This window comes from Triticum urartu, chromosome 3A (genome assembly GCF_056163025.1).
Source record: "Triticum urartu cultivar PI428250 chromosome 3A, HENAU_Tu73, whole genome shotgun sequence".
Lineage (NCBI taxonomy): Eukaryota > Viridiplantae > Streptophyta > Magnoliopsida > Poales > Poaceae > Triticum > Triticum urartu.
Window position 1 is genome coordinate 714,281,034 of NC_141875.1, and position 24,419 is coordinate 714,305,452.

Here is a 24,419-nt window from a genome sequence, read left to right on the forward strand (position 1 = left end):
ACCTTTATAATCACCCAGTTATGTTTTGACGTTTGGTAGCACACAAAGTGTTCCTCCGGTAAACGGGAGTTGCATAATCTCATAGTCATAGGAACATGTATAAGTCATGAAGAAAGCAATAGCAACATACTAAATGATCGAGTGCTAAGCTAATGGAATGGGTCAAGTCAATCACATCATTCTCCTAATGATGTGATCCCGTTAATCAAATGACAACTCATGTCTATACCTAGGAAACATAACCATCTTTGATCAACGAGCTAGTCAAGTAGAGGCATACTAGTGACACTCTGTTTGTCTATGTATTCACAAATGTACTTGAAGGAAATATGCCCTAGAGGCAATAATAAAGTTATTATTTATTTCCTTATATCATGATAAATGTTTATTATTCATGCTAGAATTGTATTAACCAGAAACATAATACATGTGTGAATACATAGACAAACAGAGTGTCACTAGTATGCCTCTACTTGACTAGCTCGTTAATCAAAGATCGTTATGTTTTCTAACCATGGACAAAGAGTTGTTACTTGATTAACGGGATCACATCATTAGGTTAATGATCTGATTTACATGACCCATTCCATTAGCTTAGCACCCGATCGTTTAGTATGTTGCTATTGCTTTCTTAATGACTTATACATGTTCCTATGACTATGAGATTATACAACTCCCGTTTGCCGGAGGAACACTTTGTGTGCTACCAAACATCACAACGTAACTGGGTGATTATAAAGGTGCTCTACAGGTGTCTCCAAAGGTACATGTTGGGTTGGCGTATTTCGAGATTAGGATTTGTCACTCCGATTGTCGGAGAGGTATCTCCCCTCTCAGTAATGCACATCACATAAGCCTTGCAAGCATTGAAACTAATGAGTTAGTTGTGAGTTGATGTATTACGGAACGAGTAAAGAGACTTGTCGATAACAAGATTGAACTAGGTATTGAGATACCGACGATCGAATCTCGGGCAAGTAACATACCGATGACAAAAGGAACAACGTATGTTGTTATGCGGTCTGACTGATAAAGATCTTCGTAGAATATGTAGGAGCCAATATGAGCATCCAGGTTCCGCTATTGGTTATTGACCGGAGATGTGTCTCGGTCATGTCTACATTGTTCTCGAACCGTAGGGTCCGCACGCTTAACGTTACGATGACAGTTTCATTATGAGTTTATGTATTTTGATGTGCCGAAGTTTGTTTGGGGTCCCGAATGTGATCACGGACATGACGAGGAGTCTTGAAATGGTCGAGACATAAAGATCGATATATTGGACGGCTATATTCGGACACCAGAAATGTTCCGGGTGATTTCGGAGAAAACCGGAGTGCCGGAGGGTTACCGGAACCCCCCGGGAGTAGTAATGGGCCTTATGGGCCTTAGTAGAGAGAGAGAGGGGGGCGGCCAGGGTGGGCCACGCGCCCCCTCCCCCTCTGGTCCGAATTGGACTAGGAGAGGGGGGGCGGCGCCCCCCTTTCCTTCTCCCTCTCCCCCTTCCTTTCCCCCTCCTAGTAGGAGTAGGAAAGAGGGAGTCCTACTCCTACTAGGAGGAAGATTCCTCCTCCCTGGCACGCCCACAAGGGCCGGCCGGCCTTTCCCCTTGCTCCTTTATATACGGGGGCAGGGGGGCACCTCTTGACACACAAGTTGATCTTCGTGATCGTTCCTTAGCCGTGTGCGGTGCCCCCTCCACCATATTCCACCTCGGTCATATTGTAGCGGTGCTTAGGCGAAGCCCTGCGATGGTAGAACATCAAGATCGTCACCACGCTGTCGTGCTGACGGAACTCCTCCCCGACGCTTTGCTGGATCAGAGCCCGGGGATCGTCATCGAGCTGAACATGTAACAAGAACTCGGAGGTGCCGGAGTAACGGTGCTTGGATCGGTCGAATCGGGAAGACGTATGACTACTTCCTCTACGTTGCGTCAACGCTTCCACTTCGGTCTACGAGGGTACGTAGACAACACTCTCCCCTCTCGTTGCTATGCATCACCATGATCTTGCGTGTGCGTAGGAATTTTTTTGAAATTACTACGTTCCCCAACAGTGGTATCAGAGCCAGGTTTTATGTGTTGATGTTATATGCACGAGTAGAACACAAGTGGGTTGTGGGCGATATAAGTCATACTGCTTACCAGCATGTCATACTTTGGTTCGGCGGCATTGTTGGATGAAGCGGCCCGGACCGACATTACGCGTACGCTTACACGAGACTGGTTCTACCGCCGTGCTTTGCACACAGGTGGCTGGCAGGTGTCAGTTTCTCCAACTTTAGTTGAACCGAGTGTGGCTACGCCCGGTCCTTGCGAAGGTTAAAACAACACCAACTTGACAAACTATCGTTGTGGTTTTGATGCATAGGTAAGATTGGTTCTTGCTTAAGCCCGTAGCAGCCACGTAAAACTTGCAACAAACAAAGTAGAGGACGTCTAACTTGTTTTTGCAGGGCATGTTGTGATGTGATATGGTCAAGGCATGATGCTAAATTTTATTGTATGAGATGATCATGTTTTGTAACCGAGTTATCGGCAACTGGCAGGAGCCATATGGTTGTCGCTTTATTGTATGCAATGCAATCGCCCTGTAATGCTTTACTTTATCACTAAGCGGTAGCGATAGTCGTAGAAGCATAAGATTGGCGAGACGACAACGATGCTACGATGGAGATCAAGGTGTCGCGCCGGTGTCGATGGTGATCATGATGATGCTTCGGAGATGGAGATCACAAGCACAAGATGATGTTGGCCATATCATATCACTTATATTGATTGCATGTGATGTTTATCTTTTATGCATCTTATCTTGCTTTGATTGACGGTAGCATTATAAGATGATCTCTCACTAAAATTCAAGATAAAAGTGTTCTCCCTGAGTATGCACCGTTGCCAAAGTTTGTCGTGCCCAGACACCACGTGATGATCGGGTGTGATAAGCTCTACGTCCATCTACAACGGGTGCAAGCCAGTTTTGCACACGCGGAATACTCAGGTTAAACTTGACGAGCCTAGCATATGCAGATATGGCCTCGGAACACTGAGACCGAAAGGTCGAGCATGAATCATATAGTAGATATGATCAACATAACGATGTTCACCATTGAAAACTACTCCATTTCACGTGATGATCGGTTATGGTTTAGTTGATTTGGATCACGTGATCACTTAGAAGATTAGAGGGATGTCTTTCTAAGTGGGAGTTCTTAAGTAATATGATTAATTGAACTTAAATTTATCATGAACTTAGTACCTGATAGTATCTTGCTTGTTTATGTTTGATTGTAGATAGATGGCCCGTGCTGTTGTTCCATTGAATTTTAATGCGTTCCTTGAGAAAGCAAAGTTGAAAGATGATGGTAGCAATTACACGGACTGGGTCCGTAACTTGAGGATTATCCTCATTGCTGCACAGAAGAGTTACGTCCTGGAAGCACCGCTAGGTGCCAGGCCTGCTGCTGATGCAACTGTCGACGTTAAGAACGTCTGGCAGAGCAAAGCTGATGACTACTCGATAGTTCAATGTGCCATGCTTTACGGCTTAGAATCGGGTCTTCAACGACGTTTTGAACGTCATGGAGCATATGAGATGTTCCAGGAGTTGGAGTTAATATTTCAAGCAAATGCCCGAATTGAGAGATATGAAGTCTCCAATAAGTTCTATAGCTGCAAGATGGAGGAGAACAGTTCTGTCAGTGAGCATATACTCAAAATGTCTGGGTATAATAATCACTTGATTCAATTGGGAGTTAATCTTCCAGATGATTGCGTCATTGACAGAATTCTCCAATCACTTCCACCTAGCTACAAGAGCTTCGTGATGAACTATAACATGCAAGGGATGGACAAAACAATTCCCGAGCTCTTCGCAATGCTAAAAGCTGCGGAGGTAGAAATCAAGAAGGAGTATCAAGTGTTGATGGTCAATAAGACCACTGGTTTCAAGAAAAGGGGCAAAGGGAAGAAGAAAAGGAACTTCAAGAAGAACAGCAAGCAAGTTGCTGCTCAAGAGAAGAAACCCAAGTCTGGACCTAAGCCTGAAACTGAGTGCTTCTACTGCAAGCAGACTGGACACTGGAAGCAGATCTGCCCCAAGTATTTGGCGGATAAGAAGGATGGCAAGGTGAATAAAGGTATATGTGATATACATGTTATTGATGTGTACCTTACTAGAGCTCGCAGTAGCACCTGGGTATTTGATACTGGTTCTGTTGCTAATATTTGCAACTCAAAACAGGGACAACGGATTAAGCGAACACTGGCGAAGGACGAGGTGACGATGCGCGTGGGAAATGGTTCCAAAGTCGATGTGATCGCAGTCGGCACGCTACCTCTATGTTTACCATCGGGATTAGTATTAGACCTGAATAATTGTTATTTGGTGTCAGCGTTGAGCATGAACATTATATCTGGATCTTGTTTGATGCGAGACGGTTATTCATTTAAATCAGAGAATAATGGTTGTTCTATTTATATGAGTAATATCTTTTATGGTCATGCACCCTTGAAGAGTGGTCTATTTATAATGAATCTCGATAGTAGTGATACACATATTCATAATGTTGAAGCCAAAAGATGCAGAGTTGATAATGATAGTGCAACTTATTTATGGCACTGCCGTTTAGGTCATATCGGTGTAAAGCGCATGAAGAAACTCCATACTGATGGACTTTTAGAACCACTTGATTATGAATCACTTGTTACTTGCGAACCATGCCTCATGGGCAAGATGACTAAAACGCCGTTCTCCGATACTATGGAGAGAGCAATAGATTTGTTGGAAATCATACATACAGATGTATGTGGTCCGATGAATGTTGAGGCTCGTGGCGGATATCGTTATTTTCTCACCTTCACAGATGATTTGAGCAGATATGGGTATATCTACTTAATGAAGCATAAGTCTTGAAACATTTGAAAAGTTCAAAGAATTTCAGAGTGAAGTTGAAAATCATCGTAACAAGAAAATAAAATTTCTACGATCTGATCGTGGAGGAGAATATTTGAGTTACGAGTTTGGTCTACATTTGAAACAATGCGGAATAGTTTCGCAACTCATGCCACCCGGAACACCACAACGTAATGGTGTGTCCGAACATCGTAATTGTACTTTACTTGATATGGTGCGATCTATGATGTCTCTTACAGATTTACCGCTATCATTTTGGGGTTATGCTTTAGAGACGGCTGCATTCACATTAAATAGGGCACCATCAAAATCCGTTGAGACGACGCCTTATGAACTGTGGTTTGGCAAGAAACCAAAGTTGTCGTTTCTGAAAGTTTGGGGCTGCGATGCTTATGTGAAAAAACTTCAACCTGATAAGCTCGAACCCAAATCGGAGAAATGTGTCTTCATAGGATACCCAAAGGAGACTGTTGGGTACACCTTCTATCACAGATCCGAAGGCAAGACATTTGCCGCCAAGAATGGATCCTTTCTAGAGAAGGAGTTTCTCTCGAAAGAAGTGAGTGGGAGGAAAGTAGAACTTGATGAGGTAACTGTACCTGCTCCCTTATTGGAAAGTAGTACATCACAGAAACCGGTTTCTGTGACACCTACATCAATTAGTGAGGAAGCTAATGATAATGAACATGAAGCTTCAGAACAAGTTACTACTGAACCTCGTAGATCAAACAGAGTAAGATCCGCACCAGAGTGGTACGGTAATCCTATTCTGGAAGTCATGCTACTAGATCATGATGAACCTACGAACTATGAAGAAGCGATGGTGAGCCCAGATTCCGCAAAATGGCTTGAAGCCATGAAATCTGAGATGGGATCCATGTATGAGAACAAAGTGTGGACTTTGGTTGACTTGCCCGATGATCGGCAAGCAATTGAGAATAAATGGATCTTCAAGAAGAAGACTGACGCTGACGGTAATGTTACTGTCTACAAAGCTCGACTTGTCGCAAAAGGTTTTCGACAAGTTCAAGGGATTGACTACGATGAGACCTTCTCACCCGTAGCGATGCTTAAGTCTGTCCGAATCATGTTAGCAATTGCCGCATTTTATGATTATGAAATTTGGCAGATGGATGTCACAACTGCGTTCGTGAATGGATTTCTGGAAGAAGAGTTGTATATGATGCAACTAGAAGGTTTTGTCGATCCAAAAGGAGCTAACAAAGTGTGCAAGCTCTAGCGATCCATTTATGAACTGGTGCAAGCCTCTCGGAGTTGGAATAAACGCTTTGATAGTGTGATCAAAGCATTTGAGTTTGTACAGACTTTTGGAGAAGCCTGTATCTACAAGAAAGTGAGTGGGAGCTCTATAGCATTTCTGATATTATATGTGGATGACATATTACTAATCGGAAATGATATAGAATTTCTGGATAGCATAAAGGGATACTTGAATAAGAGTTTTTCAACGAAAGACCTCGGTGAAGCTGCTTACATATTGGGCATTAAGATCTATAGAGATAGATCAAAACGCTTAATTGGACTTTCACAAAGCACTTACCTTGACAAAGTTTTGAAGAAGTTCAAAATGGATCAGGCTAAGAAAGGATTCTTGCCTGTGTTACAAGGTGTGAAGTTGAGTAAGACTCAATGCCCGACTACTGCAGAAGATAGAGAGAAAATGAAAGATGTTCCCTATGCTTCAGCCATAGGCTCTATCATGTATGCAATGCTGTGTACCAGACCTGATGTGTGTCTTGCTATAAGTCTAGCAGGGAGGTACCAAAGTAATCCAGGAGTGGATCACTGGACAGCGGTCAAGAACATCCTGAAATACCTGAAAAGGACTAAGGATATGTTTCTCGTATATGGAGGTGACAAAGAGCTCATCGTAAATGGTTACGTTGATGCAAGCTTTGACACTGATCCGGACGATTCTAAATCGCAAACCGGATATGTGTTTACATTAAACGGTGGAGCTGTCAGTTGGTGCAGTTCTAAACAAAGCGTCGTGGCGGGATCTACATGTGAAGCGGAGTACATAGCTGCTTTGGAAGCAGCAAACGAAGGAGTCTGGATGAAGGAGTTCATATCCGATCTAGGTGCCATACCTAGTGCATCGGGTCCAATGAAAATCTTTTGTGACAATACTGGTGCAATTGCCTTATCAAAGGAATCCAGATTTCACAAGAGAACCAAGCACATCAAGAGACGCTTCAATTCCAACCGGGATCTAGTCCAGGTGGGAGACATAGAGATTTGCAAGATACATACGGATCTGAATATAGCAGACCCGTTGACTAAGCCTCTTCCACGAGCAAAACATGATCAGCACCAAGGCTCCATGGGTGTTAGAATCATTACTGTGTAATCTAGATTATTGACTCTAGTGCAAGTGGTAGACTGAAGGAAATATGCCCTAGAGGCAATAATAAAGTTATTATTTATTTCCTTATATCATGATAAATGTTTATTATTCATGCTAGAATTGTATTAACCGGAAACATAATACATGTGTGAATACATAGACAAACAGAGTGTCACTAGTATGCCTCTACTTGACTAGCTCGTTAATCAAAGATGGTTATGTTTCCTAACCATGGACAAAGAGTTTTTATTTGATTAACGGGATCACATCATTAGGTGAATGATCTGATTGACATGACCCATTCCATTAGCTTAGCACCCGATCGTTTAGTATGTTGCTATTGCTTTCTTCATGACTTATACATGTTCCTATGACTATGAGATTATGCAATTCCCGTTTGCCGGAGGAACACTTTGTGTTGTACCAAACGTCACAACGTAACTGGGTGATTATAAAGGTGCTCTACACGTGTCTCCAAAGGTACATGTTGGGTTGGCGTATTTCGAGATTAGGATTTGTCACTCCGATTGTCGAAGAGGTATCTCTGGGCCCTCGCGGTAATGCACATCACATAACCCTTGCAAGCATTGCAACTAATGAGTTAGTTGTGAGATGATGTATTACGGAACGAGTAAAGAGACTTGCCGATAACGAGATTGAACTAGGTATTGAGATACCGACGATCGAATCTCGGGAAAGTAACATACCGATGACAAAAGGAACAACGTATGTTGTTATGCGGTCTGACCGATAAAGATCTTCGTAGAATATGTAGGAGCCAATATGAGCATCTAGGTTCCGCTATTGGTTATTGACCGGAGATGTGTCTCGGTCATGTCTACATTGTTCTCGAACCGTAGGGTCCGCACGCTTAACGTTACGATGATAGTTTCATTATGAGTTTATGTATTTTGATGTACCGAAGTTTGTTTGGGGTCCCGGATGTGATCACGGACATGACGAGGAGTCTCGAAATGGTCGAGACATAAAGATCGATATATTGGACGGCTATATTCGAACACCGGAAATGTTCCGGGTGATTTCGGAGAAAACCGGAGTGATGGAGTGTTACCGGAACCCTCCGGGAGTAGTAATGGGCCTTATGGGCCTTAGTGGAGAGAGAGAGGAGCGGCCAGGGTGGGCCATGCGCCCCCTCCCCCTCTGGTCCGAATTGGACTAGGAGAGGGGGGGCGGCGCCCCCCTTTCCTTCTCCCTCTCCCCCTTCCTTTCCCCCTCCTAGTAGGAGTAGGAAAGAGGGAGTCCTACTCCTACTAGGAGGAGGATTCCTCCTCCCTGGCGCGCCCACAAGGGCCGGCCGGCCTCCCCCCTTGCTCCTTTATATACGGGGGCAGGGGGGCACCTCTTGACACACAAGTTGATCTTCGTGATCGTTCCTTAGCCGTGTACGGTGCCCCCCTCCACCATATTCCACCTCGGTCATATTGTAGAGGTGCTTAGGCGAAGCCCTGCGATGGTAGAACATCAAGATCGTCACCACGCCGTCGTGCTGACGGAACTCCTCCCCGACGCTTTGCTGGATCGGAGCCCGGGGATCGTCATCGAGCTGAACGTGTGCCAAGAACTCGGAGGTGCCGGAGTAACGGTGCTTGGATCGGTCGGATCGGGAAGACGTACGACTACTTCCTCTACGTTGCGTCAACGCTTCCGCTTCGGTCTACGAGGGTACGTAGACAACACTCTCCCCTCTCGTTGCTATGCATCACCATGATCTTGCGTATGCGTAGGAAATTTTTTGAAATTACTACGTTCCCTAACAGTACTAAGTTTCCGGTTAAGAAAATTCTAGTATGAATAATAAACATTTATCATGATATAAGGAAATATATATAACAACTTTATTATTGCCTCTAGGGCATATTTCCTTCAGGTTAGCGTGAGGGAAGCTGACATGTTTCCTATTTTGGATTGACACCCTGCCAAGTTCATTATTCGGCCCGTCCACAAATTCTGTACGACGGTTTAAATAGTAGAAATCTCTGAACAGTTCGATCATGGGCTCCTCTTGTAGGTAAGCTTCACAGAACACTTGAAACTTGCAAATATTGGATACAAAGTTAGGTCGAATATCTTGAGGGTGAAGTTGGAGGAAATGAAGCACGTCACGGAAATTTTTTGATCCGGGAGGGCTAAATCCTCGACTCAGATGGTCAACAAAAATGATCACTTCCCCTTCCTTGGGTTCAGGGGGATTTTCAGGACCAGGGACTCTCTAGTGGATGACTTTCTTTTTTGCTAAAGCGCCAGTAGCAACACATCCGTTCAGTCTTTCTTCTGTTACCCGGGATTGAACCCAGTTGCAGGAATAAAAGGACTTGGCCATTTATTCTATAACCTAGAAGAAGGTTTGTGCTGGGTTAAGATTCATGGTTAATCCGTTAAAGATTAAAAGGCAGAAAGTATTGAAGCATGCAAAAGTGTTAAACCGGAGATTGATGTTATCAAGTTGCAGAGATAAGCAATTGGCGGTTTAAGAGGGGACTAATGGTACCTGGCGGGGTATTATTTCCTGAGTTAAACTGCCTACACAGATATTGAAAGTATAGATCTGAAGTTGGCAAATGACTAAGTGATGAAAAACAGTTTTCACAGATGGATATCACAATTTCGGATCTATCGCATGTCAGAAAATGAAAATATATTCAGACCTAAATATTGGTACTTGAACAGTTTATAAAGGTTCAGATTGGATTTTCTACTTAAAAACAGATGTTCTGATGGGGAAAGAAGGACTATGGCTATTGCCGCACAGGGAAATATCAAGTTTGGATCAAGAGTTCATGCTACAGCGAAGAACAAGGGAAGAACAGTGCTGAACTTCCATGAGCTCGAACGAACCCTAATGGGATCTACGGAGAGGGAAGGAGGAAGAACTTACCGAGGCTGCTGGAGCGGCGGAGGCGCGCGAGTGAGATCTGGACCAATCAGGTTGATGCAGCGGCCAACGTTGAAGCAGAGGTGAAGCTTGACGGTGGCGGCTGAGCTCGAGCGCTAGGGCGTCGCAAGGAAGAAGATGAGACGAAGAGGCACGGGGGGGGGGGGGGGGTGAAAGGGACCCCCGGTCCTATTTATAAGGTGAATGGATAAGTGGCATGCGCGGGAATTGAGGAGCTCCAAAATTGGATATGTAACAGGGCCGACGCGTCGATTTCCGGAGGTTCATTAAATATGATTTTGGATTTGTATAGAATTAATGACAGGTGACGTCATGGCGAGTTATCGTGATCTCAGAAGATGATGTCACGGCGAGTTACAAGTTATCGCGAAGGTAATGGAGAAAGATTTTTCCTAAGTATTGAAGATTGACATGAACAAGTTCAAATCAACCTGGGGCCTAATGTTGGGGATATAACTACTGAGTATAAACGGCCCAGGAGGGGCCGGATTATACTCATGATGATTTACCAGTATTGAAGCCCATGAAGACATAGAAGATGGTGACTTACGAAGGAGACTTAATAAGAAGGCCCAAATCCCAGAGGCGGGTTAGGGCCCATAGATTTAAACCGCCGTAGGTGTATGACTTGTATTGTAAGATAGGAAAGAGTAGATACCGAGCCGGACATGTTTATGAGCCGGCCGGGATTCTGTGAACCGCGGGGCGTCAACCTGTGTATATAAAGGGATGACCCGGCGGTGGTTTAGGGACAAGAAACAACAACTCGAGAGCCAGGCAAGCGTATTTGCTCCCTGGTCATCGAAACCCTAGCAATACCACCTCAAACTGGATTAAGTCTTTACCTTCACCGCAAGGGGCCGAACCAGTATAAACTCCTCATGTCCTTTGTTCCGTTTTAAGCTCTTTAAGCTAATCTCGTTGTGATGGCTTCACGACTAAGTCCTTGCACTAGGACATCTTCCGTGACAATCCCACGACAGAGCTCATCACGCCGTCGGTGCTGCCATGAACGTCGGTCATACGTCGCCGGTGTCGCCGGTTGCTGCATTGGAGCTTCGCCGGAGTCGCCGGTTGCTGCATTGGAGATTCGTCGTAGTCGACGGGGTTGCATTGGAGCTTCGCCGGAGTTGCCGGTTGCTGCATTGGAGCTTCGCCAGAGTCGCCGGTTGCTGCATTGGAGCTTCTCCGTAGTCGCCGGGGTTGCATTGGAGCTTCATCAGAGTCGCCGGTTGCTGCATTAGAGCTTCGCCAGAGTCGCCGGTTGCTGCATTGGAGCTCTTTCAGTGCTGGATACGGTGGCTGGCAACGTCGACGACTGCTCCATATGGTGGCCAGTGAGGAGCAAAGCCAGTGCTACGATGGAGAATCATGGGGGGCGTCTGTGCTGCCATGGAGCATCGTCGGTGTGGTTCTCCGTGTTGTGATGCAACATAGCCAGGAGAGGAAGATGAGTTGCAGAGCGTATAACCGAATGGCCATGTGCGTCAGATCGGACGACTCCCGAAGCGGATGATTTTTTGCAAACATCATCCGGATTATTTGTAGCAGTGCCCTTAAGGCATGGAGCTTCGTGGTTCGATCCCCGCATGGCCGCGTACGTTGCTGTTGGCGGTTGTGCGCATGCGTGTGTGAGAGCCATGGAGTACATGGGTTGAGACTTGAGACATGAGAGCTAGGCTAAGTAAGGACCGTACTACTAGTTGAAAATTTTGATTTATTGGAGGGTAGGCTTGAGCCTGTTAGGCCTTGCACAATGGGAGATGTTTAGAAAAATAAATCGGATTTTTCTAAAGTACCGATGCCTATTTCTAAAGAAGAGACGCTTAATTAAGCGTCTACCCTGTACAAATAAGCACCGATGCTTAAGGAAATCCTGGTTTATTTCTCTAAGCACCTTTTCTAAGCACCTCCCATTGTACAAGGCCTTAAAGCCTGCTTAGTAGGCTCGCCTCTATCCATGAGCACCTTCAAGAGACCGAGCCAATATATTATCTTGAGATTGATAAAGTCATCAAAGGCGCTTCGTAGTTGACGGTAACGTCTTCTCCCACTGAACGCGCATCACCGAAAATCCTGAAATTTTTTTATAAATAATGCAAGCACCAGTAATTGAACCCTGATGGGTTAGGGATACCATTGTCCTTCTAACCATCCAACCACAGGTTGGTTCGCCAACACGCATGTCTTCTACTCCCTGTTTCTAAATATAAGTTTTTTTAAAAATTTCAATGTGGACTATATATGAATATATATAGACTTGTTTTAGAGTGTAGATTCACTCATTTTGCTCATCTATAAAAAAATTTATACTCAGAAACGGAGAAAGTACTTACCAAAATTTTCATGTTTGCCGTCAAAATTTCACATGTGATTGATAAAGTGATATTATCTCGTTCCTGCGGTCAAAAGTCATGTCTTCATGTAATTCCTCACGAACGGTTCCTTCCTCTCCCTTTGTGGCGAAAGGACCACGTCCAGTCTCCTACCTCCGCCAGCGAGGCCGCGGGCTCTCCCCTCCTCCGCCACTCCGGTGACTGGTGGGGGAGGGGATCCCGGATCTCCGCCTTAGTCATGTAGTTAGGGTTAGGATCCGTGTTTCCCACGTTGTGGTTTGGATGGTAGCGACCTCAGCGGTTGGAATATCTTGGAGGTCGAGGGATCCATGGGAGATTGTCTTCTGTTGTTTTTTTGCTGCTGCAACATATCTGGTGTCCTCTGGTGGGCTGCTGGTGGTTGCCCAAAGCGGCACCGTCCATGTACATGGGAAGACTATGGTTCAAGATCTGGGATGGTGGTATGTGGATGACGGTTACTGTGTTGTGCCTGCACCATGTCGGCGGCAAGCAGTGGTTCTGGGATGCGAGGAGTACAGGGATGTCCCCCGGTCGACGCGCCACGGTGAATTCGATTCGCCAACGGCAAGCCTCTCAATCAGCTCACAAAGCCCAATCTGACAATGGTACTTCCTCAACTCCGGCGATGGTATGTGGTAGCTATGACGAGTGCAGTTATTCCTAGGAGAAAAGCAATTCTCCCATGCACGGGAGGTTCCGTGCATGCGAGAGCCCTTGATTTTGCTTAGAGATTAGATGCCAGGCTCATTGATTGAGCGTGTACTTTCTTAGATATTTTTCTGACCGCATGCAAGCACATGGTACCAGCTATGTTCCACCATCTCATACTTTTTCATTTTATTTCCAAGGTTAAATCTATTTCATTTTTAAACCAAAATATAACTTATGACATGTTTGCATTTTTGTGTTTATGCTGATGAGAACTTCAAAACGAGATCACTTTTGAATGTACTTCAATAAGTTTTAAAATTGTGATTCCCAGCGGAACACAGTGAGCCATAATAAAACAATAAAATATATTTGCAAAATAGAATAAACATTATTGAATATTTCGCATGGAATTAATAAATTTGTAGAAACAAGTTTGACGCATGGTGATTTAGTTGTCTAAAAATTTTAATTTCTAAAAATATATTTAATATTAGTCTTGTTTTAAAGATCTCGGCAGTAAAAACATAATTGTGCAAACTGAATGTAAATCAAACTTTTGTTTCATTATATACATTAGAACAATTTATTTGAATGTAACTTAGTGAGTAGAGAATACCATGTAGATGTATGTACATGGTCCCACACTCCCACACAGAAAAAAAATACGGTGGATGCATGCACGGGAGGTCCCGTGCATGGTAGAAAATCCACTCTCTTATTCCTAGGAACTTTCTTGTTCTTCCTATTTTGTGTGGGAATATTCTACAAGTGTTCTTCGACTCATATCTTCCTCTGCCCTTTTTGGGTGATTCTATTTATGTGCGTTGTACTGCAACTTGTGATGAATGGCTCAATGACAATATTCTCAAAAAGAGAAGTCATGTCTTGGTGTGGGGCTAGGGCCAACGTCGTCTGTGTCTCTGCAGTTGGCTTCCTTCCCCCACACACCTCTCCTTTTTTATATATTGTATAATCCCCTTCTTTCCTCTCCTCTCCTTTTTTTTTCCTAATCCTTATAAAAAAAATGAAAACCCTCTTTCTGTCTCTCTCGCTTGCACCGCTCTCCTTCCTCCGCCGCCGCCGCCGCGCCGCCCTACTCGAGCGGAGCGGACGGAGATCTTCCTCCTCTCGGTAGGCCCTAATCTGCTCCCTCTCCCTTTCATCTTCTTCGTCCGCGCCGTGAGTCCTCCTCCTTATCCATGTGCATCCGCCGCTGGTCTAGTGTTCTTGAGAGCCCTGCTGCTCTAGTGTAGGCTACCGAGATGCATCCGCCCTTGTGTTTGCTGCGACCCCCCTCAAAAACAGCCCTGCTGCTTTGCTTGTGATGCTTGTGTTCCTCACGGTAGTTGTTTTTTGATGCCATTGTAGTTGGTGCACCACTGTTTGAATTTTTTATAATGAATGTAACTGATTTCCATCCCTCGGGTCTACCGCCGTGCAATTGTTCGCATATGGATTGGGTGAATTTTAGCCTCTCTAGATCCTACAGTCCGTGTCAGGTAGGATTACAATTGAGGGTTGCGTGGTCTCATGGAATTTGAGGGTTACATTAGATCTTAGGATTATAATTGTCCATCATTGCTTCTCGCGAAAGAAACTCTTCATCTAGAGATCGGTGATATACATGGCAGTTCTTGTTATTGTACCCTTGGTCCTCGCACCACAGAATCTAATAAGTTAGACACTTACTATTTTTGAAATTTTGTTTTGTTTATATGCACAAGATAAAAAGATTGTCCAAAATCGTTAGATATTCTAGAACTCCCTCTGTAAAGAAATATAAGAGATGCCTGCGCAGAATCCTTTACTAACATGAAAATCAAATCCTTGACAGACTGCCTGCCAGAATGCCACCGAAGAAGCGCCAGCACCTGTCGCCCGCTCTTCCCAAGCTGGAAGACTATGTCGAGGAAGCTGCTCCTGCTTTCTCTACCTCTGGCACAGAAGGTAGCAAGGATGGTGAGGACGATGCATACACATCACATTCTTTGTTCTGTACGGGGTCGTTGAGCGGCTTGTTTATGTTTTGATGGGCTTGGTAGATTCTGAGGAGGAAGTTGGCGACAGCAGCAGCGGCGGCGGGGACAACGAAGACGGTGGCAGCCATTCGTTGCAGATTGACGGTGCCAACATGGACGAGTAAGTGATCGGAGTTCTGTTTTTACTTTTTAGACAGTTTTTCTGTTTTACATGTGTGTTTCCTGCAGTTAATACTAGCTGCTAGGTGCAAATCAGCCCCTCGGTTGCTGTTAGGATCAGTGCAATATCCTGTTAGGAAAGCATTTTGTTCACCTGATAAACTCTATTATCAGATTCTGGAACACATACTTGGTCAACTTAGACCCCTCAGCTGGCTAGATGAATCAAATCGACTCTTCTTCGGCCTGTCAAATATAAGCTTCCAGTGTTAAAGTACTCCTCAGGTGCTAATAGTCCCATTATGAACACTTATATTGTAGCTACATATTTCTTTGAAAAAGGAACTAAAATATCGCAGAACACTTGTAACTGTTCTATTAATTTTTAATCTGTAATTTATATGCCAATCGGTAATTGAAGATGTGATTTTCATGTTAGTCAAGGCTTTTAAATTGTTTATTAATCTTGATCCTTGCAATCAATGCAATTTGTAATCAAGCCTTGTAATTATGTTATTGTGATTGCTTGTTATATCCTATCCACGGAAAAAAGCTTATGTCTATGTGTTATATCCTGGACAGAACATTACATCGTTATACTGAGCTGTAGTTTCATCTTTTCTGTTCACAATGAAAAACATTTGTCAGAAAAACAAGCAATAGTTGGTCGATTGGACTAAAACCAGATATGGTTTGTACATGTGTGCTTTCTGCTTCTTCTCCTGTTTTTATTTATTTGAGATGTTGATTGCTTAGAAAAAGAACATACGAACAACCCCCTCCATAAAAAATAGTGCATACTATTACCGTGTTAATATTGAAAAGCTTCCAAATCTGCACACAAAGCTAGCCTGTGTTTTTGCCATGATTGTTCTTCTCCAGCTATATTGGCCATGCAAATTCGTTAAAGTGTCGGATTAGTGAGTTGTCTTTGTTTGTAGTTGTACCTTTGTTTTCATATGGAGGATAATCAACAAAATAGCCTTTCCCTTTGATTTGGTTAGTTGCATGTAAATTCACCTCATGCACATCTAGTGATATACATCATCGAATACAATTGTGATGAGAGGGAATAGAGGTATAGGGGTGTGCGATGATCGATAAGGAGGAAAGTGGATGAAATTTGATGTTTGTCCCGACATGATATGATGAGGACATCAATACCATTGTTACACCCACAGCCCCTACTGTTACATATACTGGACCAATTACTAGAGCTCGCGCACGCCAATTAAATTACCAGGTACTTTCGTTTCTTGGTAATGATTCTAATGTTCATGAGATTATGATGCTGCCTAAATTGGATACATTTGTTTTGCTTACAAATGAAGGGCCTAGCTTGGAGAAGGATGAACGTTGGAGCAAGAACACACATGGAGTTGATGGCGTGCGCAAGGGGATCAAGAACGGAGTTACAAGTGATGATTTCAGGACTTTAAAGCCGCCATAAGGAGTGCATGAAGCCTTGGACGAAATATACAAGATGCCACTTCATAATATTCGTCCATAGGCTATTCCAGGTGCTGCGTCACCTTATTAATGGGCCAGGCCCATGTAATTTCGAAATACTTAAGTATAGGCTATTTTTAGAGTCCGTATGTGTGGGGAAACAAGAGTTAGGGTTGGTTTCGGACCCCACCCTCAAGGGCCACGAAATTTCCCCCTCTTCCTCCATATATACAGCCCTTAGGGCGTCGTTTAGACTTTGGGTTTTGTTTAGATTAAAAGTTTGCCATAGCTGCAACTTCGCGTACTTCGTTTGTGTCCAACGACCAGACCAAGACGTCACAGAACCCCACCTTGATCAATAAAGCTTTCATCTTATATTCGCAATATCCAGATTGCAATCTCAGTTTCTTGCTTGTTCTTCGTTTGCTCGCAGGAAACAGACCCTCGTGGTCAGGTTGATCGTGCTCCGGCGTGGTCAATAACCCTCGGAAGTTGGTTTAGCGATTGCTAAGGCGCGACGTCTCGCACGTTCGTAGTCGGATCGTCAAGGTCGAGTCCCACAGAAAACGATAGCCACCATCTCATCGAAACATCGGGACACCTTAGCCTCTATCAAGTGGTATCAGATTTCCAGGTTGCTCGGTGAGATTTTACAGTTTTCGTAGATTAGATCGAGTCTGTTCTTCATACCTACAGTCCACGAAAAAGCCACAAAAAAAATTTAGGGTTAGTTCATCATATCCGAACCAATCTGAGCCTTTGCATAATCTTTTTAGGGTTTTTGCTTTGTTGAATTTGCGGTTGCATCGTCGTGTCAAGTTGCTGGTCTTAGAGTCTAGTCTTTTAGAGTTTCGAGTTCTGGTCATAAGTTGTCACGCCGCCGCGCACCATCATCATCGCCCATCTACCACTTTTGCTTATCCGCCACCACTCTGAATCCATATCCATATACCACCACCAATCCGTATCCATATACCACCACCAATCTGTATCCATATACCACCACCGCTACCATATACCACCACCGCTGCCATATACCACAACCATATATCCACCACCAATCTGAGTTCTTCTCATATTAGGTTGGTTCTTGAGATCAATCTAAATTCTGATTCGTGTTTCCTTGCCTGCGTAGGTCTCGAAAAAAAAAGAGTCTGGAGACCCCCGGGCAGTTTTTAGGCCAAAATTTTCACGGGCAAATTTTTTTCCCTATCCTATTTTAGGCTTTTCTGAGTCTTTTGAGCCACATGCCATCATAGTGATTTTTTGTCGCACTTTTTCGTCGTCGCTGCCCTGATTTCCGAAAAGAAAGTGAAAAAAAAATTTCGTGCCCATCCTATCAGTTTGACGAGGGAAGAGTTTTGAGACACTCGCCATTATAGTGATTTTTCACAAAAAAAAGAGCGAAAAAAAAGGAGCGCAAAAAAAAAGAGCGAAAAAAAAGAGTTCCAGAGTGTGCTTTTCCCTTATTTACGTGCAGCGCCGTGATTTTGTTAGTGTTCTAGACTCGCGTCTCTAGCACGGTCTAGCCTAGGACCAGCACAGTACCGTCGTTGAGCGCTTATTCAACTTTGCATCTCTGAATTGATTATTGCTGACCCTCTTTGCTACCATACTGTAAGCCTTCCCAGCTCCACATACATCTACGTCGTGCGTTTGACTCTCTCTGGCAATCGCTCTATCCAAGCTTTTGAGAGTTTTGACTATAACGGTTGCCGATCACCGCCTGCTGCTGGGTAAGAACCGGTAAGAATTTGAGATTTGCTTGACGGATTTGTGACACCCGCCACCACCACCACTTGTTAGTAGTCTGTAGGATCATATTCTTGTGTGTTTCTATTGCTGCTAACCATGCCAGGATCACAATCCGACGAGACTGACTGGGAGAACCTGACGAACAAGGAGCTTCATGATACGTTTCAGCAAATAATGAGTGTACAGGTGCAAGATGTGATAAACAGATTTGAAGAGGCCATGGAGAATATAGATGGCATGGAGAAGACGTTTGAAAAAAAGCTCGATAACAAGTTTGCTGAATTGCTTTCGCGTTTTCCACCACCACCATCGGCTGCTCCTGCCGCACCTCTGCAACAACAGCAACAACACCGACTACCTCCACGTCGGGAAACAGCCCTCCGCCGAGCGAGCCGTGTCCCTCTTCAGTCGGGCCAAACTGCTGGTGCTGCTGTTGATACTTCTGTGGCTCCTACTGCTGATGTGGAGGAGGATGATTATGTGGGAGATTATGAGGATGAGGTTGATCAAAATCAGAACTACGTGCCACCACCAGCACAGCAATCACCAGGTCGTCCACATGCAAATAATGGCAATGGTAGGGCTCACCCTCAGGTACGAGATCATGACCATCTCCCTAAACTAAAATTGAATATTCCACCATTTGAGGGTAGATATGTTCCTGATATATATCTTACTTGGGAGTTAGAAACTGAACAACGATTTACATGTTTACAATATCCCGAGGAGAGACGTGTTCCTGCTGCTATTTGTGCATTCACTAGTTTTGCATGTGTTTGGTGGTCTGAGCATTGTAGATTATATCCTATTCCGGCTACTTGGACTGCTTTGAAAACTGCTATGCGTACTCGTTGGGTTCCACCATATTATCAACATGAATTACTTCAAAAATTACAGCGCTTAAGACAGGGAAAAAATTCTGTAGAAGAATATTATCAGGAATTACAAACTGGCATGATTAGATGTGGTATTGTTGAGGAGAATGAAGCTATGCTTGCACGTTTTATGGATGGATTAAATAGAGAGATTCAGACCATTCTAGAGTATAAGGAGTATACTAATATCACTCGTTTATTCCATCTTGCTTGTAAAGCTGAACGTGAAGTGCAGGATCGACAGGCATTGGCGCGGACTAACTTTTCTGCAGGTCGACCTTCATCATGGACACCACGTGCATCATCTACTTCCACACGTTCTGCTACACCGGCGCCTCCGTCGGCTGCCACCTCCAACCGTGATACAATAAAGCAGGCACAATCACCACTATCTGCCAAGAGCACACCTTCTGGGCCTGCAAAGAGCTCTTCTTCATCCATGGCATCAACAGGGCAAACACATGATATTATTTGTTGAGTTGCAAGGGTGGAGGTCATTATGCGAGAGAATGCCCATCTAAGCGTGTGATGATTGTTACTGAGGATGGTGGGTATGAGTTCGCTAGTGACTATGATGAGGAGACTTTGGCTCTTATTACACGTGACGAACACGGTGGAGACGATTCTGATCATGAGACGCAATACATGGCTCCTGAAGATGCTGACAGGTATGAATGTTTAGTTGCTCAACGTGTTTTGAGTGTGCAGGTTACACAAGCTGAGCAAAATCAGAGGCATAATTTGTTCCATACAAAGGGAGTTGTGAAGGAACGTTCTGTTCGCGTGATCATAGATGGAGGGAGCTGCAATAACTTGGCTAGCATGGAGATGGTGGAGAAGCTATCTCTCACCACAAGACGACATCCACATCCTTACTACATCCAATGGTTCAACAACAGCGGCAAGGTTAAGGTAACACGTACTGTTCGTGTGCATTTTAGTATCTCTACATATGCTGATTATGTTGATTGTGATGTGGTACCTATGCAAGCATGCTCCTTATTACTTGGTAGACCATGGCAATTTGATAAAAATTCTGTGCATCATGGTAGAAACAATCAGTATACTCTTGTTCATAACAATAAAAATATTACTTTGCTTCCTATGACTCCTGATTCCATTTTGAAAGATGATATTAATAGAGCTAATAAAGCAAAACAGGAGACAAATAAGAGTGAAAATCAGATTGTGGCAAAAGAATTTGAGCACCAAATGAAGCCTAATAATAAACCATCTACTGTTGTTTCTGAAATTAAATTGAAAAGTGCATGTTTACTTGCCACCAAATCTGATATTGATGAGCTAGATTTCAGCAAATCTGTTTGCTATACTTTTGTGTGCAAAGAGGCATTATTTTCATTCGAGGACGTGCCTTCCTCTTTGCCCCCTGCTGTGACTAACATTTTGCAGGAGTTCGCTGACGTCTTTCCACAAGACGTGCCACCGGGATTACCACCTATTCGAGGGATTGAGCATCAAATTGACTTAATTCCCGGTGCTTCGCTACCCAACCGTGCACCATACCGTACCAATCCAGAGGAGACGAAGGAGATTATGCGTCAAGTACAAGAACTGCTCGACAAAGGTTATATACGTGAATCCCTTAGTCCTTGTGCTGTTCCTATCATTTTAGTGCCGAAAAAGGATGGTACGTCGCGTATGTGCGTTGATTGTAGAGGCATAAATAATATTACTATTCGTTATCGTCATCCTATTCCTAGGCTAGATGATATGCTTGATGAATTGAGTGGCTCTACAATATTCTCCAAAGTTGATTTGCGTAGTGGATACCATCAAATTCGTATGAAATTGGGAGATGAATGGAAAACAGCATTTAAAACTAAGTTTGGATTATATGAGTGGTTAGTCATGCCTTTTGGGTTAACTAATGCACCTAGTACTTTCATGAGGTTAATGAACGAAATTTTACGTGCTTTCATTGGACGATTTGTGGTAGTTTACTTTGATGACATATTGATTTATAGCAAATCTTTGGAGGAACATTTGGAACATTTACGTGCTGTTTTTATTGCTCTACGTGATGCATGTTTGTTTGGAAACCTTGGAAAGTGCACCTTTTGCACCGACCGAGTATCTTTTCTTGGCTATGTTGTTACTCCACAGGGAATTGAAGTTGATAAAGCCAAGATTGAAGCTATTGAGAGTTGGCCGCAGCCCAAAACGGTCACACAAGTGAGGAGTTTCCTTGGCCTCGCTGGTTTCTATAGGCGTTTTGTGAGAGATTTCAGCACCATTGCTGCACCTCTCAACGAGCTTACAAAGAAGGATGTGCCTTTTGTTTGGGGTATCGCACAGGAAGAAGCCTTCACGGTATTGAAAGATAAGTTGACACATGCTCCTTTACTCCAACTTCCTAATTTCAATAAGACTTTTGAGCTTGAATGTGATGCTAGTGGAATTGGATTAGGAGATGTGTTATTACAAGATGGAAAACCTGTTGCATAATTTTCTGAAAAATTGAGTGGGCCTAGTCTGAACTATTCTACTTATGATAAAGAATGATATGCTCTTGTTCGGACCTTAAAAACATGGAAACATTATTTATGGCCCAAGGAATTTGTTATACATTCTGATCATGAATCTTTGAAACACATTAAAAGTCAAGCAAAACTGAACCGTAGACATGCTAAATGGGTTGAATTCATTGAGACTTTCCCTTATGTCATTAAACACAAGAAGGGTAAAGAAAATGTTATTGCCGATGCCTTGTCTCGTCGTTATACTATGCTTTCACAACTTGACTTTAAAATATTTGGTTTGGAGACCATCAAAGATCAATATGTTCATGATGCTGAATTTAAAGATGTATTGCAGAATTGTAAGGAAGGGAGAACTTGGAACAAGTTCGTTCTTAACGATGGATTTGTGTTTCGTGCTAACAAGCTATGCATTCCAGCTAGCTCCGTTCGTCTTTTGTTGTTGCAGGAGGCGCATGGAGAAGGATTAATGGGACACTTTGGCGTCAAGAAGACAGAGGATATACTTGCTACACATTTCTTTTGGCCAAAGATGAGACGGGATGTTGAGCGTTTTGTTGCTCGCTGCACTACATGTCAAAGAGCTAAGTCACGACTCAATCCTCATGGTTTATATATACCTTTGCCTGTACCTAGTGTTCCTTGGGAGGATATATCTATGGACTTTATTTTAGGTTTACCTCGAACAAAGAAGGGAAGGGATAGCATATTTGTTGTCGTGGATAGGTTCTCGAAAATGGCACACTTTATACCATGTCATAAAAGCGATGATGCTGTTAATGTTGCTGATTTGTTCTTTCGTGAAATTATTCGCCTACATGGTGTGCCAAATACTATTGTTTCAGATCGTGATACTAAATTTCTTAGCCACTTTTGGAGATGTTTATGGGCTAAGTTGGGGACTAAGCTGCTTTTTAGTACTACTTGTCACCCCCAAACTGATGGACAAACTGAAGTAGTCAATAGAACATTGTCTACTATGCTTAGGGCTGTTTTGAAGAATAATAAGAAAATGTGGGAAGAATGCTTGCCTCATATTGAATTTGCTTATAATCGTTCATTGCATTCTACTACTAAGATGTGCCCTTTTGAAATTGTGTATGGTTTCCTACCTCGTGCACCTATTGATTTGTTGCCTCTTCCATCTTCAGAGAAGGTTAATTTTGATGCTAAAGAACGTTCTGAATTGATTTTAAAAATGCATGAGTTAACTAAGGAAAACATTGAGCGTATGAATGCTAAATATAAACTTGCTAGAGATAAGCGTAGAAAACATGTTGTGTTTGCGCCTGGAGATCTTGTTTGGTTACATTTGCGTAAAGATAGATTTCCTAATCTGCGCAAATCAAAGCTAATGCCACGTGCTGGTGGTCCTTTTAAGGTGTTAGAGAAAATAAATGATAATGCATATAAACTTGAGCTACCTGTAGATTTTGGGGTTAGTCCCACTTTTAACATTGCAGATTTGAAGCCTTATTTGGGTGAGGAAGATGCGCTTCCGTCGAGGACGACTTCATTTCAAGAAGGGGAGGATGATGAGGACATCAATACCATTGTTACACCCACAGCCCCTACTGTTACATATACTGGACCAATTACTAGAGCTCGCGCACGCCAATTAAATTACCAGGTACTTTCGTTTCTTGGTAATGATTCTAATGTTCATGAGATTATGATGCTGCCTAAATTGGATACATTTGTTTTGCTTACAAATGAAGGGCCTAGCTTGGAGAAGGATGAACATTGGAGCAAGAATACACATGGAGTTGATGGCGTGCGCAAGGGGATCAAGAACGGAGTTACAAGTGATGATTTCAGGACTTTAAAGCCGCCATAAAGAGTGCATGAAGCCTTGGACGAAATATACAAGATGCCACTTCATAATATTCGTCCATAGGCTATTCTAAGTGCTGCGTCACCTTATTAATGGGCCAGGCCCATGTAATTTTGAAATACTTAAGTATAGGCTATTTTTAGAGTCCGTATGTGTGGGGAAACAAGAGTTAGGGTTGGTTTCGGACCCCACCCTCAAGGGCCACGAAATTTCCCTCTCTTCCTCCATATATACAGCCCTTAGGGCGTCGTTTAGACTTTGGGTTTTGTTTAGATTAAAAGTTCGCCATAGCTGCAACTTCGCGTACTTCGTTTGTGTCCAACGACCAGACCAAGACGTCACAGAACCCCACCTTGATCAATAAAGCTTTCATCTTATATTCGCAATATCCAGATTGCAATCTCAGTTTCTTGCTTGTTCTTCGTTTGCTCGCAGGAAACAGACCCTCGTGGTCAGGTTGATCGTGCTCCGGCGTGGTCAATAACCCTCGGAAGTTGGTTTAGCGATTGCTAAGGCGCGACGTCTCGCACGTTCGTAGTCGGATCGTCAAGGTCGACTCCCACAGAAAACGATAGCCACCATCTCATCGAAACATCGGGACACCTTAGCCTCTATCATGATAGATAGCAAAGCTTGCTGAAGGCAAGTCATCATACAAGGACAAGAG

General features: G+C 43.5%; 1 protein-coding gene and 1 pseudogene across 3 annotated transcripts in view; one reads left to right on the forward strand and one right to left on the reverse strand.

Moving 5' to 3' along the window:
• The window catches only part of LOC125546251 (polyubiquitin-like), a 242,986-nt pseudogene that overhangs the window by 76,750 nt on the left and 141,817 nt on the right, over positions 1 to 24,419 (reverse strand).
• The window catches only part of LOC125546184 (polyubiquitin-like), a 40,812-nt gene that overhangs the window by 10,698 nt on the left and 5,695 nt on the right, over positions 1 to 24,419 (forward strand). Inside the window, exons 1-2 of one of the 3 annotated variants that reach the window (XM_087514221.1) lie at positions 15,047 to 15,162; positions 15,246 to 15,342. In XM_087514221.1, coding sequence (XP_087370347.1) covers positions 15,051 to 15,162; positions 15,246 to 15,342 — 209 coding nt within the window. In that variant the 5' untranslated portion in view covers positions 15,047 to 15,050. Of the gene's footprint in view, positions 1 to 15,046; positions 15,163 to 15,245; positions 15,343 to 24,419 lie in introns of those variants that run through there. The other 2 variants (XM_087514223.1, XM_087514222.1) reach the window with 2 other exon arrangements.